Source organism: Rhyacophila brunnea, unplaced genomic scaffold (genome assembly GCF_057557595.1).
Source record: "Rhyacophila brunnea isolate RB1 unplaced genomic scaffold, BYU_Rbru_1.0 scaffold_12, whole genome shotgun sequence".
Lineage (NCBI taxonomy): Eukaryota > Metazoa > Arthropoda > Insecta > Trichoptera > Rhyacophilidae > Rhyacophila > Rhyacophila brunnea.
Genome location: NW_028232774.1, coordinates 31,359,873 through 31,377,270, shown reverse-complemented (window position 1 = coordinate 31,377,270; position 17,398 = coordinate 31,359,873). Strand labels below are relative to the sequence as shown.

The following is a 17,398-nucleotide window of genomic DNA, read 5'->3' as shown; positions in this document are numbered from 1 at the left end:
CAATACATAAATATGATAAACTACCGTCGATAGCCGCCTTCTGTATAGAATAAACTTACAGTTTCTCCACGTTCCTCTACAGTCTACACATTTATTCAAATTTAGTTACAAGATTCCGATAAAGTTTAAATGTTACCGTATATAGGTACTTATGTTTCCACGTAACATAAATATTGATCCACTAATATAATATAGGTACTATTGATCAACTAATATAATATATTATGTATTATTATGTCAGTTGCAATCAACTTACTGTCAATACATCATAAATACTGCAGCGTCGTTGAGAAATTGCTTTACGAATATCTCATGAAGACCCCTGAGTGAAGTAGTAATAGATCGCCTTCGATGGGCCGTGGGTTCGAATCAAGCGGCTACGTTGTTTTGTCAAAGTGTGTTTAGTACCCAATGAGTTGAACGAATAGCTAACGATCATTCGTTGTAAAAACTGCACTGGAAAATAGTATTTTATGTTGCCTATAATAATTTATCCACTTCAAAAGTATCCATATAACATAACATACCTACATGTTATACTAAAACGATATATTGCATTCACAAAAAATGCAAGTCAGAGACCACAAGCCAAACTGCCTAGCAGTTATTAAACATTCCAATGTCTCGAAGGGCTTTGACCGCGAGATTTTTTTAATCTGTTATCTGATAGGTATATCTTTTTTATAACTATATTATTGGACTAGCTTGACCCAACATTTTTTTGTTTCATTTTGGATAACTTTTCAAAGACGTCAGATATTTTACCTGTGTATTTTACTAATTTGACCTGTTTACGCATGGATATTCATCATCATCATCAGGGGCGCGACAACCCGGTGTGGGTCCTGGCCTCCTCCAACAGCTCCCTCCACCTGTCCCTATCCAGTGAGGCCGCTTTCCAATGTGGTACTCCCAGAATACGGCAGTCACTGGCAGCTCCATCTAACCAGCGAATCTTTGGCCTCCCTCTTCTTCTACGTCCTATTGGATTGCTGGACATCGCTCTTTTTGCCGGTTCATTGTCATTCATACGGTGCACATGACCTAGCCATCGCAGTCTCCCAATCATAATTGATTGAACTGCGCTGCAACGCTACTGCTACGTATGGATATTAAATTTGTATATTATGTACCCACTTGCTAATTAAGTTAAATTTATACTGCTACGTTTTTAAACTCAATTTTCATCTACTTTCCGTATACCCAAAGTTTTGAAATTCAGTACACAAATGCTAATACAATGAAAATATAATATACTATTACAATTTGTGGGCAATTCAGTAATCTACACATATTATTATGGTCTCCATACATCGTTCCGAAAAAAAATAACTGTTTTGTTAATGATCCTATTGATCACTTTCGCTAATAGATTCCTCATGGACGGTTTCTAGATATAAATGCAAAAAAAACTTTTTTCGAGATAATGTAACTTTCAAGTTTCATTAATGCGCTTAATCGTTTTGCACGTTTATCAAATGATGGGTATGGGTTCAGGGAGGATTGTGACCAGGGATTGAAGTCCCACTAGTCAAATATATTTATTTTAATCGTAGTAGCGTTCACAGGCGTGTGAGTAGTAGGCCAAAATTTTATATTTATACTGTAAAAATACTGTACGCCCAAATACAGTACATATTTGAGAAGATATTGCTTTATGTATTTAAAAATATAACATTATCTCCAGTTCGCCTTTGATCTTCAATGTCTTTTTATTTTTGTAATTGTTGTAAGTAAACATTTGGTTTTGTTTTATACGGATTTTTTTTCAAAGTTGAGTCCCATCACCACCTATCTCTTTCTCTTTTGGAAGGTCTGCCGGGAAGACACCAGCCACCTTTCCTCGTGGATATTATAGAATTATCTTCATTTGCTTCCCATATTAATCTGGTCAATCGATTCGAATTTTTTAAATTGGATTATTTCGAAACATTCACAACTGGACATGCAAAATTTGTACTCACACTATCAGTGACTAATCCGAGTAACGCAATATTTAAAATTGAATTTACGTTTGCATACTTACATGGTAGGTACATTGGTTATGATAATTATATTCCCAATTCTCTCTATCTTGAATGGATTTCAGCGAATAACATACCTATAAATTACAAAATATATCCATCTTTAACATTATGGGATCGAAAATACACTGAATTAACATATAATTATAATTATTAATTCATGTTATTAGTTTATTTCTGTATTTTGATAAATTACACTTATTTAAAAATTATTAAGTCATATAAGTAGATTAAATTAATTTACATACTTCACAAAAATAAATATTATTGAAAATAAGCACAAATTTTGAATGGTAAAAATATTATTATGTGCACAGTAAAATTATGGACGAATCATCTGGAAAAGAAAATGACACTCACTTTATTGTCGGGTCTGCCGAATGGCATAATCTGTTCTAACGCCATTACAATAAAGGTGATATTGCTATAAATTCCTGATGCTTTTTGTTGGATCTGCTGAATGGTTCGGTTCGAACGGGTTCGCTCAAATGAACATTTACATTAGAAACACTGCTCTAACGCCATTACAATAAAGGTCATATTGCTATAAATTCCCGATGCGTGATATCGCATAATGGAAATTGCGTGACGTCTACCTATACATGCGAATGCGTGAATTTACTTGCTAGCTACTGTATTGAGTGCGTCGTCCATTAATAATTTCATTGTGTAGAGTAGATACGTTTCATCGTGTCCAGAAATTTGTACGTATGCAGTTCGCCGTATCACAATTCACCGTGAAATATTGTACCTATCGGAAATATATTATTATCGTATATGAAAGACCGTCCAATCGTATTAGTACCTACTGAGATAAAATGCATGTAAATGTCTAAATAAAGCACGGTTCTTGCCAGTTTACAGGAAGCAAGGGGCAAACAAATTTGAAAATATCCGATATACATACTGGATTATTTGTTAGGTTAGATTAGATTAACGTAGGTTAGGTTTTCATTCTTGAATTCATGAATTTCGCCAAAAAAGATGACCGTATAGTATAGAAGCTGTGCAACAGTGAAATGTAATACGTACAATCTACATGTAACCACTTTTAAAACTTTGCAATTTTTACAACACTGATACGCCTCTTTGCCTGATTATCTCGCATGAAATTAGATCAAATGGTATTTATTCAATAAATAGATAATATTTGTAAAAAAATATTTTTAGAATATATTATATCATTTCGATCCGAGTTGAAAGTTATGAAGCGTATACTCTAGGTTTCAGTACAGTAATCTATCGCACAGCACTGGTTGAGAGCCACTGTTCTAGATGGGTAATAAATTAACTGAAGGCAAACTTACGAATCTTACTAACTCAAGGGGATAGAGTCGAGACTTGGCATCGGCCAGTTCAATGGGTTACAACTAACCAGTATTTTGAGACCGGTTATCCTTGAAGGAGAATCATTTTGCTATACATTTTATTAGTGAAGCATAGTTGCAATTCTCAAGACAGATTCATGGTGAAATGATAATTTTTAATCATTTCCTTGTAATTTTTATTGATTGTAATTTTCATTGAAAAATTGGTAAGCATTTATCATTAAAAATGCCAACCGAAGCAGGTAGCTCATTCGTAAACCAAATCCTGTATCCTATAGCCATGAGTGGTGATTTTCATTGACGCAATCGATTCTTCAGTAGATTTAAAAGGGGGCTTCAAAACAGTTCAAACCTGTCATACAATTATTAAACAGATACTTCTGACACCCCGGAAGTCCGGGTAGGGAGGGGAGTCGGGGCCGCACGGCCGATCCGACCTCAGAGCTCGACTCGCCGGTCAACCGGGCGTCAATGAGGCCCTCGTAGCGTGCCGTCGGCAGAACGCGGGAGACACACGACCAGCTTCCACCCTTCGACTAGCTCAGAATAGTTCAAGGCGGTCAATAGTAGCTGGTTTTTAGTCCGGTAGAGCACGTTCAGTGCACGGTAGGTCTTGACAGTTGGGGGTAAATGCAGGATTGACGGGATGGAAAAATGATGAACGCACGTTGTTCGTAGCACCAATCGTTGCCGAAAGTTTTATTACCTAATTAGTTAGGTTCACGAAAAAAATTACACAACACACATTACATACACAACACAATATTACTACACATTAACAATCTCACACTTTATAAATTTTTAACAGCCCTAAATTTATTAAAAACGGGCGCCTAGGCTGTCAATTAAAAATTAAGCTTCCACAGGGCACACAGCCTGTCGCGTTTGGGAGTCTTACGCTAACTAACTTTCTACCTGCAGTGTTGCGGCTAGCTCTCCTTCTTTTGAGCTTTATCGCTGTCTCTTTCAATCTACCCCTGAACGACCACCCCTCTCTATCATTCTTGCATGCGGCGAATGTTTGGCTTTTGCCTGGGTTTTACCGTAAGGGTCGTCCAAGCTACCTTTTTGGCAGGCAGACTGAAAGTTACAGAGATTTCTAAGAATTGAGCCCAAAAGAAGCAACATTTATAGTTGATTACTAAAGAGCATTTTATGCATAAAACGGCGATGGAAGGATTTTGGCGGGATATGAGAAACATGAATGTGGCATCCATATCTTCGCTCGTGATTTACTATTAAGGGGTCCTCCATGCCCGTAGAAACGTGGAGGTATCAAGCGGCCCCATTCAGATTCGAGCGAAGTGCCCATTCTGTTTCCCGCCATCGTCCCTCCATCCTCGCTCGTATTACCGCAACACAGCGGTGTGCTCCTTGCCCCATTTACTTTATTGACGGTGACATGACCAAACTCAATAAGTTTACATATAACGGGCCCTTCTTAGGGTCAGTTTAAAATTATATTCTCGCAAGTAATTCATTACAATTCAAGAAAGGCATCGGGGCGTCGCCATGAGCAACCTAAGTTCACATAGTTTTTTTTTCAGACATGAAATATAATTCGTATCTATAAGGAATTTACATTACAAGACCGGACGTCATTGTCCGCCTCCGTATCCTGCTTGAAGAGCTTATTAATTAATCTTATTAATAACGACCCTTTTCCATTACAAAAATATTTTTTTTTTTTTTAAACAATGCCTTTCGCTACCTTTCGCACACGTCACGAGTCTCCATGACGCAGCTACATTCGCGACTTCTATTTTAAGCTTACAACTTTCATGGTTATAAACAAGCACTAAGCAGCACTCACACACGGTTATTCTGGGTCCTCGCCATTTGGTCGCAACACCCAACCGTTTACCGCTACTTTGGGTTTACCAACGAGACTATCCCCCACCGTTCATATCCCGAGGGAGGGTCGACGGACGCCCCTAGCTGAGGCGAGTGGTTCAGACAGACCTTTGCGTGGTCGATCCCTCGCCCACATGCTCAGAGCGTGAACATCGCCCCCCATCGTTCAACCACCAGCAGAGTATACCTCGCTGCAGTGCCCCCGCGGTGGACAGTGATAACCAGCCTCAGTATATCCTGTCACCTAAGTAGCGGTTACAAAAACAAAGCACAATCTTACAAGGTGGAATCTGGCATGAACGACATCGTTACAGGCTCATCACCTTCAGTTCGCTACCAATTACGCACACCGGTATTCTTACTCGGTGACGCTACCTTTGCGAGAAATTATGTTTTGACAGGCATAATCACAAAGCAACATCTATTACACATTACAATAAAAGAAAAAGAAGACAATTTAACAGCAATCGACTTCTGGGTAGAACTCTATCATTCCTGCCTCACTACGCTAGTAACAACATATTTTTAAATCACAACAGAAATTCAAGACATAACTAGGATGAAAACCACAATTACAATCAATAAACAAAGTATAAAACCTTAAAAACTCGTCCCTCCGCCATGAGGTGACCCTGATGCAAGCTTCCTACCTACGTTTCGAACCGCAAGAAGAAGGCGGGTAACTGAAGTACCCACATCGCTAGGTTGCGAGCGATTGCGTCAACGACGTTTTCGACTCGTATGGCGGCAGTCCGTGCTATTTTAATTTCTACCTGTTTATTTCTACGCACCGTTTTAGGTCGCGTACGTCTACGGTGGCTATCCCCACCGATTTCCGTGGTCTGAAACCTCCTCGATTTATATCCTTCTCGGTGAAGGCCCCCCCTTGCACCTTTATATAAATACCTTGAATTTCTAACTATAAGGGTAGATTCCACACCACCCGTATCCACTCTTCTTCGAAAGAGTAGATGGTGGAGCATCGCCCGTTTTAGCTCCGCTGAAGGCCTATCCTCATCGCCTACTTCAATACTACACTACTGCACTACTTCGTTACTTCACCCCCCCACTACTTATTTTGAAAAAAATAAATAAAAACAAATTAGATTTTCTGGTAATTCGGGTAGACACACCGACGCCATTCTGTCTCGCGGCTAAGCGAGCGAATGCTGATATGTCGCCCTTTCTGACACGTCTGAAAGACCATTGTTATCTACCACGTTCGCTAAGTAATCACAGCAATGCTTCGGATTCACGTCCGCTAGCCCTTAAAGATTAATCCTCACTCAGCGACATACAATTCACGAGAGGGTTGTGGCATTCCGACCCTGCATGTCGAATTACTAGAATATCCGGCCACCGATCGATAAGGGACCCTCAACACATAATAAAAATACACCTCAATACTGGCCTCCGCCAGTCGTATCTCGACGAAGAGTCGACAATCGGCCCCTGCGGTGGTGAGAGGGTCTGTGCCGACAAAGGTTTACCAACGGACTCTCACACAAGGGTGAGAGGGTCTTACCGAAGGCGTACGAGCCGGCCTCCCACACACTCGCCGGAGTGACGAACGGCGCCCCTCAATCAATCACTCCCGACAGAAGACAAAACCAAGGTGCCACAATAAAAAAAACAAATTAAGCTTCGCCTCGCTACCCATTCATGCACGGCGGAATCACTCGGCCGGCACTACCCTTCGCGATCTAGGCTTTCTCTCGACACACGCGTCACGTCAAGTCTTCCGCTTACAATCGGTACCATTACCTAGATGCAAGTTACTTCCACAGTGGGCTCTCGCAAGATGGCGCGCGTAGCTAAGACTCATCTCGTCGACTCGCAGCAGCTCATCCTAACACATCTATTACCACCTAACGAACGCGCACACTAAAAATCGTACCCTATATTCATCACCTGTATCTACATGCGTCCTTTCTGACACGGCTGAAGGCCTCTCGTTATCTACCACGCGCGATAAGTTATCACAGAGATGACGTTATCACAGTTAGACCTCAAAAATCTGCCCTCATCACACGACACCAACTCACGGGACAGTTGTGGGGGACACACCACCCATTACTAGAATATCCGGCCGCGATCGACTATTGACTCGTGACACAAAGAAAATACAAATAAAATACAAACACAATTACGGCGTACCGAGTGCGAACAGGTTCATTACACACCGACGCCCTCCGCCTCACTACTCTATCGCGCACACTGGCACACGTGCTCAGCGTCACTACATTCGTGAGCCCACCTTAATCCTGACAGATAGACGACAGATGCCCCCTCGATCAATCCCCGATCGAGAGACATGGTCCTACCTCAACGAGTCAACCAACCAGCCGACGGCGCCATCATCTAGTCAACCGCCCCGTAAGAAGATGCGCGTAGCTAAAACCTATTCCGTCGGTCCACGGCAGTCCATCCCAATACCTCCATTCCTCCTTAACAAACGTTCCTCGCTAACGACCGTCACTACCTCACATTACACGCTCATACATGAGTCGTCATTAAGTAAATTAACCTAGGCAAAATTCAAGGGATACAATTAACAAAATGTGGTTACAAAACAAAATTCAAAATTTAAAATAAGTATTCGTGGTTATCATACTTAGTACACCATCCCTCCGTACTAAATACGCAATACAGAGTCATCAACCTGGCCAAGGTAGATTTATAAATGATAATTAAGATTCATTTTCAACATTTTTCATCTCATCTTAATTGAGTGAATAAGGTCATTAATATTTAATTATTCTATTTTATTCCGTCGTGTCCGACAACATAGGTTAATGCAGTACCCAACTGCGGCATATACTGTAGTTAAATTATAGGTCTAACAACAAAATGACACATCAATAAGACATACACGGCAATGATAATAATACACAAGCATTACAATACGAAAATAAACAACAATATGAAATATGAATTAAAATGAAAGTTTTATATTGGCCTGGTCGTTCCTCCGTAGGGGGTCTCCTTCCTCGTCATCTTCTCCAGTTAGAGCCTGACAGGCGCTAACCGGCTGTGTGGCGGTCTGTTACCGCGTCGTCCGCGCCGCGATGACGTACCACGCCTCTCCACGGACATTTCGTGGCCAGCATCCCTCTTGGTCCGCGCCGTCTTCTCGCAGATACACTGCACGGTACAACACTCAATAACTTCCATCAAGTCCGTATCGCAGTTATCCATCGTAAAGTTATAAATAAATTTAGTATTTATAATTTATTATTATTGTCGTTGATCCTTATTTGCACGCACTGACAATTGTTAGTATTGCAAAATTAACAGAAAAAATATAAACTTGAAAAAATATGTCCAAATGTCAAACTGACAGATGACAGCTGTCAAAAGCAACAAATGACAACACTCACAGCTGATTCGAAATGGCGGATGTCAACAGACTCAGCATTTTCAAGATGGCGGACGATCACAACACCACAAGCGTCAAAATTACAGTCGTCAACCACAACAACCGTCCTCCCACTGTCACAAATGTCAAAATGTCACTGTCCACGTCAACTGTCTAATACTTTAAGCACACTAAATTTATAACACTGAATTTAGCACTGACTCTTCATTTCAGGATATCGGTTCGGTGAAGCTCCTTCAGTTCTTCACTGCCCTATTTCTGACAGATGCTTGCCAACATGACAAGTACTGTCACAGGTCCACGTTGGGCTCGCCAAGCTTGACACCCCGGAAGTCCGGGTAGGGAGGGGAGTCGGGGCCGCACGGCCGATCCGACCTCAGAGCTCGACTCGCCGGTCAACCGGGCGTCAATGAGGCCCTCGTAGCGTGCCGTCGGCAGAACGCGGGAGACACACGACCAGCTTCCACCCTTCGACTAGCTCAGAATAGTTCAAGGCGGTCAATAGTAGCTGGTTTTTAGTCCGGTAGAGCACGTTCAGTGCACGGTAGGTCTTGACAGTTGGGGGTAAATGCAGGATTGACGGGATGGAAAAATGATGAACGCACGTTGTTCGTAGCACCAATCGTTGCCGAAAGTTTTATTACCTAATTAGTTAGGTTCACGAAAAAAATTACACAACACACATTACATACACAACACAATATTACTACACATTAACAATCTCACACTTTATAAATTTTTAACAGCCCTAAATTTATTAAAAACGGGCGCCTAGGCTGTCAATTAAAAATTAAGCTTCCACAGGGCACACAGCCTGTCGCGTTTGGGAGTCTTACGCTAACTAACTTTCTACCTGCAGTGTTGCGGCTAGCTCTCCTTCTTTTGAGCTTTATCGCTGTCTCTTTCAATCTACCCCTGAACGACCACCCCTCTCTATCATTCTTGCATGCGGCGAATGTTTGGCTTTTGCCTGGGTTTTACCGTAAGGGTCGTCCAAGCTACCTTTTTGGCAGGCAGACTGAAAGTTACAGAGATTTCTAAGAATTGAGCCCAAAAGAAGCAACATTTATAGTTGATTACTAAAGAGCATTTTATGCATAAAACGGCGATGGAAGGATTTTGGCGGGATATGAGAAACATGAATGTGGCATCCATATCTTCGCTCGTGATTTACTATTAAGGGGTCCTCCATGCCCGTAGAAACGTGGAGGTATCACTTCTACAGAAAAAATAAACCACTCAAATTATCGTTGCTACTGTCATACTTTAATATTTTTAGTTAAAAATGTGATTTATGGTTATTTTTTTTATCGTGGGGTCTCAAAATAGGTCGGTGAGTCGGGCCTCCACGTCCGTAACCCCGCCACTGTTAATCAGAATTAATGTACATCAAATATAGCAAATTTCACAATACCTATTTCACCATCATACCGTCACTGTACAGGCCAAGTAGCGTAACCCTCAATTAATATCAAATTGTTCAGGAAGTGAAAAAAAACTGTGGGCATTGGATTTACCTATTATTCTGATTTTCTGAACTGATTACTTATAATTTTTATTCTAAATGTCATGTTGTGAACGTCCTGAATTAATAATTTGTTATGTACTCAACGTGTCTTTTTCAAATAAATAAATAAATAATATTTATTCATTACAAATTGAGTGGCTTACTCTGTACGTAGTACGAATGTACGTGGCTTACGTTTAGAGAGGGTTACAGAATTTGGCTGGAATATTTTTTGGCAGGTTACAAATGGCTTAAAAAATAGTTTTGAATTATTTTGATATGAAATATTTTTTGGATTTATGATACTTGGCCAGTTCGTGTAAGAGTGTGCAATAAGTCCATTACCATCAAAATGTCACTTTGGTGAAAAGTGAGGGTTACGGCAACTGGCCTGTACAGTGACGATACTATCATTGTTTTCAAATTATTAAAAATGAAAAATTAACATAAAAAATACAATAATATATTACTTATTATATCCGTGAAATCTTTGGTGTGAGCATGAAATTTTTGCCCCGATACTAGCTGAGTTTGGCTTAAAGAAAATAATGATTATTGTTTATTTATAGTTCACTAGATTTGATCACAATAAACTAGGAAATAATTTTCTGGCTAGTAGAAAATTATTAATTGTATCGAATTTAATAAATAATTAGTTCTGTGTTATTAGTCTCACGACTGCTCAAGCGCAACTCGTCTGTAAATAAATGACGTCGAGATAAGTTTAAAAAGATACATACAGAGTTCGAAAAGGAAATAAAACAGATGCGCATACAATGATAAAACAGATCAATAAATCAAATAATATACCTAATTTCTGCATTCCTAATCGCTAGAAAGCCTCAAATAACTTTTGTTAGTTGCCGGCAAGCTTAGAATATCTCATCTTAATCAATATAATATGTTCAAAATGATTGGGTGACTAGGTACAACGAAATAATGACCTTACCTAACCTAACCTAAATAGATTCCACAAAAATTAATGCTTCATTTTTCCCCTGGCTGTTCTGTTTTGACAATATGTTCTGTTTTGTCATTTTCTGTTTTGTCATGTTCTGTTTTGTCAATGTACTGTTTCGTCATGATCTGTTTTGTCCGGTTACCCATTTTTCGATAGGCATCTAGCTTGCAAAAACGCATCTGGCGTGTGGCGTTTTTACTAGCGTTTTTTGATGCCTCCAACAGCTTTAAATGTGTTGAAAAAATGCTAGATATTTAGTTTATGTATTTTCATGCGCATCGAATTTCTGAGTATCGGATACTTGATGCGGGGTATATCGGTACCTATTTTAGTGAGAAAGAAACGATGAAACAATTTCATGCATTATTTAATGTATCCGCGTATATAAAAAATAATTTAACAATTAATCATCTAAAAGGTATACTCTTTAATTAAATATGTCTGTCCTATATAAAAGAAGCTCTCTTCTTCGAACATGAAACTAATCTTGAACGCCGTTGACAGAAAATACGTATTTCTTGTCAATTTTGAAATATTTGCACGTGTCGACATTTTCTCGATATTTGCATTTTTTTCGATATGCGAAAGCAAAGGTATTGACTTTGTTCTTGATAGAATAAGTAAATTTACTTGCAATTAATTTATTTTCACAAAATCTAGCGTTTTTTCCTGCCAAATAGCAAGCTTTCATACACCGTCTAGCATGTTTTTGGCAACACTGGTCGTGAATCTTCCTCAACCGGGATTCAAACCCGGGACGTACGACATTATAATACGTCACGTTACTGCTCTACAGTATACCGTATTATTTTATTAACCCTGGCGAAAACGATAGACATTATTATTTTCGGTTTCATTTAATGTCACTAGATGACTGTAATACTAATTCCGCTCGTCAAATCCTTTAGAAACTCCTGCCGTACAACTACACAATTCTGATGAATCGATTGCGTCATCTGCGTGAAAGAAAATCGCCGCTGCGACTGAAGCAGAAGTATATTGAATTAATTCAGATTTAGAGAAATAATCAGAATGAGAATACCAAATTTTAACATGGCCTCTCTCGAATAGGTCGTAGAGAAAAATGACTGCATAAATTGCTAATATTTATATTGTCTCTGTATAGTGTAAGTAATACAAGATAAACATGATGTTGAAGAAATAGATTTTTATCAACATCTTTGAAAATAGTGACTACTGACGTCTACATTTCTGACTATTGTCGATGTATGAATTTTATTGTATTGACTTGAATTTTGGATATTATGCATACATACACGAACTTTATTTACCGGTAAAGAAAGCGATACATTGTTACTAAAACGCTACGTAAAAAATGCGTAAGAACTATTTGACGAAAATAAAACATTTTTTATCTAACCTAACTGTTAGATTACTTAGAATGACATCTTCATTATCCCAACAGTGCATCAGCGAGAGTTATTCTGTTACAAAAATGTACGAATTTGTTGGTAGGGAAGTAAGTGACAAATATACGACGAAACCAATAAAAAAAAACTAATTCTCCTATACTGCCCTGCTAAGTAAATAGACAGTGTTTATGGTTTTAGTGACATGAGAACCCTTAGAGATTATGTCAAAACATTTCAATAATTTTACATAATTTAAGAGAAGGGGTAGTTTAAAAAGTTGGGTTCTCTAGCAGTAGGTTACAGTACTACAGTAGGTATCCACAATACAAATTCCCATTTGTTCGCTGTCTAGACGAAAAATATATCTTCTAAGTTCTAAGTATGATTAAAATAAACTGATAACTGTCGTATTTCGTTAATATAAAAAAAATATATCGTATCATTCCTAACATTTCAATAATAAGCAAATACTTATACATATCTATTATACAACTGTAAGAGCATTTTTCGTCAAGTATTAAAACATTTTGTCACTGCAGTTTGTCGTATATTTGAAAAGGTTCCAAGAGTTTTACATTATGAATGATAAATAATTACAAGATTGTTTAAATTTTCTGTTGAATTATTATGGTCAATAATATGCTCAAACTTGTAAGTACTTGATATGAAGTAAATAAAAAACAAACAAAGAAACAAATATAGAATACTGAAATGTCATTTTGACATTTCATTTTGATTTCGATAGTAAAGCACGTATATATTAATAATTTAGTTGCTAGGAACATCCCATTAGCAACCAATAATAGTCTTTTACTTTTTACGGAATTTTCTGAAATAACTTTCCGTACAAAACAGAATTAACTGAAAATAAATTCAATTCTGCTTAAAGGTGGCTAAAAGTATTAAAAGAATGCATTGGCATCGTGTTCTGATATATTCTAAAAGTTTCAAATGTCTAGCTAGTCAGGAAGTTAGTTAAAAATCGATTGCAAGATTTGTACTGGACAAACAAGAATACGAGCTAATAAAAACGTTGTAAAATACACGTAGGTAAATGATTAGGTAAGTATTATTTATGAGATTTTCAAAAAAGTGGTTAATTAATTTTAATAAGAATAGGTAGATAATCATTCTCGGAAGATACCTACCCACACATAATGTGTCACGATAGTGAATAACAGGGATGAGCCACCTTTACTGACTATGAAACAGTATGAAAAGTAATTACCTGCCTACTTAACCTACTGGAGCTTCAAATTGAAATTATCATTAATTATTTTAAATAATATATTATACTTATTATTAATGGGATCATCTCTAAAATACGGTGATTAAGATGGTATCATGCTGAGAGTGGTATTAGTTCAATACGAAGTAAGTATTAAGTACAGTGACGTCCCTATGATAGAGGTAATAATTTTTCGATTCTCGAGAAATCAATTGGTTTTATTTTGGTTATTGATAAACTTCTCTCTCACAAAAGTTTTTAAAAAGACAACATATTTCGCCTCTGTGAGCTGTAACTATATCTAAAAATTTCACAGCATATTTTATTAGCTTTTCCGAGCTGACAAAATTTTCTTTTCGAGAGCAATTTTAATGACTTTTTTACTCGACATAATTTTTTTTTTTCATTTTGCCTATTTTATACCTACATTACATACAATATCTATCATTGTAAATTTTCTATATTTAATTCTGTTGCAACTGTCATTCATAATAATATTATTCTAATTAACACTGATAACCAGTAATACGAAGTATACTTAGTGAATCCATTATATTACATGTATGTGGTGAATAATGATCAAGAAACTGAAATTCAATATTTAAAAAAAATAAAATGTCGAGAACATACACATCGACTGACCGTTGGGACTTTTAAATGTTAAATTTCTAAAAGAACCCACTCTCAGCTTGTTTTTTATTATAATCTATCTATTTCCTGATAAGTGTATCATATCATGTACACACCACACCCCTGAGGAACGTCACTGTGTGGATATTTAGTAATAGATATTAATTATAAATATGTAACTAATCGATTTTCTATTATAATTATATTACAAATAGACATATACGACAGTGTGTTTCAGACATATCAAGCAAATGAAATAATTGGTAGAATTTTTGAATTTTTTAATGACAATAATAAGTAATAATTTATTATAGTTAGAAGTAAAAATGACTACTTTTTGTAGTGAACTTGGATCAAATTTCTGTTAGTACCTAGTACCTACAAAAAAATAGAACATCATAACCTGCACCACAACTCGTCTTAATCGGATGATCATGAGGAACGTAAGATGACATGAAGTGTCTGCACTAGGTCTGAAATTGCATCAGAAGCAACAACCCTAGACTTAGGTTGCCTAAAAGTGGTTGTGCTGCGTATGAGAGAAGATCCACTCCATATCTGTATTTTTTTGAAACCATTAAAATTGGCACTCTTCCCTTTTGTTACATCTGTCATTACGATATACTTAGACAGATTTAAAAAGAATACGGTCACCGCTTCCATTTAGTAGATCTATAGCTCCAAACCTGCATATTTTTTGTGATTTCGTTTGATAGATATTTTTTTGGTTGTAAAACTTCAATAATTTGAAAGAATAATTGAATTATACCCTCCGTCAAATACCCTCAGTGTATGGTAGTAATGTTTGAAAAATCAATGTTGGAAAAATACTCACCTTTTTATAATAAAAATATAATTAATCTTTTAAACGTTCTAAGCTAAGGTGTTTTTATTTAGCATTTGCACAATTTTACAAAATATGGCCATAGAATATTTGGTGGATTTAAAATTAAATTATTAATATGAAAAGAACAAGGCTTACCTATGTACTCAAATTAATATTTCCATAAACGATTATTACTAGATTTTTGAAACGCTGTGTAGAAGTTGATTGATTTTTTGAGGTTACATCTCTAAAATAGACACCATGTTGTTTTCTGTGAATACCCTTGAACCACGCCTTCAACTAATACAAATTTTCTTTTAATTACAGGTATTTGTATACTCGAGAAACGTGTACAACCGGATAAAAGAACGACTCAAATCACGAGGAGTGGCCGACCTGTCTTCAGTAGAATTGGGGAATTACTTTTCCCCCTGGTACGCGGAGCACATCGGCCAAATAAAAGTCGCCAGTGGAAATAAAACAGTAGATGCGTGGGCTTCTAAGAAACTACGTGTTCATTACTATATATTCACGTATCCTAGTTTACTTAAACTGCACGGAGACGGAAGTCTCTTGAAAACGCTAGACGGTTTGCTGGGTAATGAAGCGATGCTACAACTCGAACTGAAGACCCTCGCACCGGCCTTTAAAGATCCCAGAAAAAGATATTGGTTCGAGGAAATGATAGATAATTATTTAAAATTGTGGGAGACGAATTTGTGACAATAGAATAATTGTGTAACATTACGATGGACAGGTTAAGAAATTGTGTTTAGTTTAATGTTTTGATGATAATTTCTTTTACAACGATCAGTAAAAACACTGTGTGTTTTGTCATAAATTAGAATAAGTATTTTATTTAATTTTAAATTTAGCGTGCAATTATATCAGTAAATGCATAATGTACTATTAATCGAAACGCTGACCTGTCAGGACAGATTGACGTGCTTTGATAGTCTTAAATTTAACCTCCCTTATAAAGGAGAATTTGTTGACTTGTAAATAATTTACTTAAAAACAGTTAAGGCTTTAAATATTATGTTTTCTAATAGAATTAGTAGTAAAAATAGATATTGTGATATTGTGGACGCATTTCACTAAAAATACAGTTTAATATAAACGCGTCAGTGATACTTTTACACATAAAAAAATATCTCCTGTATATAAAATTATCATTTTATTTAACAATAAATTAATTTATAACATAATGTGTACATATTTAATTTAATTTATAATATACGTATCAGTGACTGTTGATTTTATAAGATTATTTCACTAGTATGTATTTCTCAAAACAGACCGTAATAATCCAATAAGTAAATAATTTATAATATAAATCGCAATGTTATAAAAACATAATAATTATTGTCTCTTGAAAATTCAGCCAATAGAATAACATATTTTTTGTTTTCGTTTAAGCAAATGGTAGATTTATATTATAACAACGAATTATTAATGGCATACGAATTGGTAAGCATAATCTGTACGATACGGGGGTGAAATGTATTAAAAGGTTGGTATGGTGGAATCGGGAATTAATATATTAAATACAATTAAAAGGGTGATGTCTTCCTGCTGTTCCTTACTTTCATATTTATTAAATTAGCACATTATCCAACTTTAGCGCCTGATTATAATAAAATAGATAAAATTATTATTGAAACGTACTTAATACAACATTGTTATATTCTAATATTAAGTTAATGAGTTTATGACTATCTCTAAAAACATTGTACTAAATATTATATTGATAGCAGTTGTGTTATGAAAAAGCATTTTTTGTATTGTACAATAATGTAATAATATGTATTAAGTTATTGATAAATTTAATAATGATGTATTTTTTTGTATTTTTATAGTGAATTTTGGACTATATATTTGTGAGTAAAATTTAAATCATAAATTGAGTGCCAATGATGTTTAATAAATAATTAAAAAAAAAATGAATCCTAATATTTATGAAATATTTATTACGGTCTTTTATTTATAAATATTCATTTTTCTATAACTGGGGACATCTATCCCAGACCAGTGATCCAAACGGTTCCATAAATAAACAGAACATGATATAACAAAACATGAATAAACAGAACGATGAAAAAAGAGAACAGCGATAAATAGAACTATTATCTTTCAGGAAAAACATAACATTTAATATTGAAATTGTCGTACTAATAACACAGGTTTTCAATACACCTTAAAAAATCAAATTATATAATTTCTGCATTCCTAATCGCTGACAAGCCTTAATTAAACAGGACTCAACTTGGCGTTGCCGGTTAGTTAGG

General features: G+C 36.3%; 1 protein-coding gene across 1 annotated transcript in view; it reads left to right on the top strand.

Annotated features, from left to right (window-relative positions):
• Nucleotides 1-16,169, top strand: part of tsl (membrane-attack complex domain containing protein torso-like) — a 138,312-nt gene extending 122,143 nt beyond the window's left edge. The window contains exon 3 of the mRNA XM_085961177.1: nt 15,438-16,169. Coding sequence (XP_085817303.1) covers nt 15,438-15,833 — 396 coding nt within the window. The 3' untranslated portion in view covers nt 15,834-16,169. The remainder of the gene's footprint in view (nt 1-15,437) is intronic.
• The last annotated feature ends 1,229 nt before the right edge of the window (nt 16,170-17,398 follow it).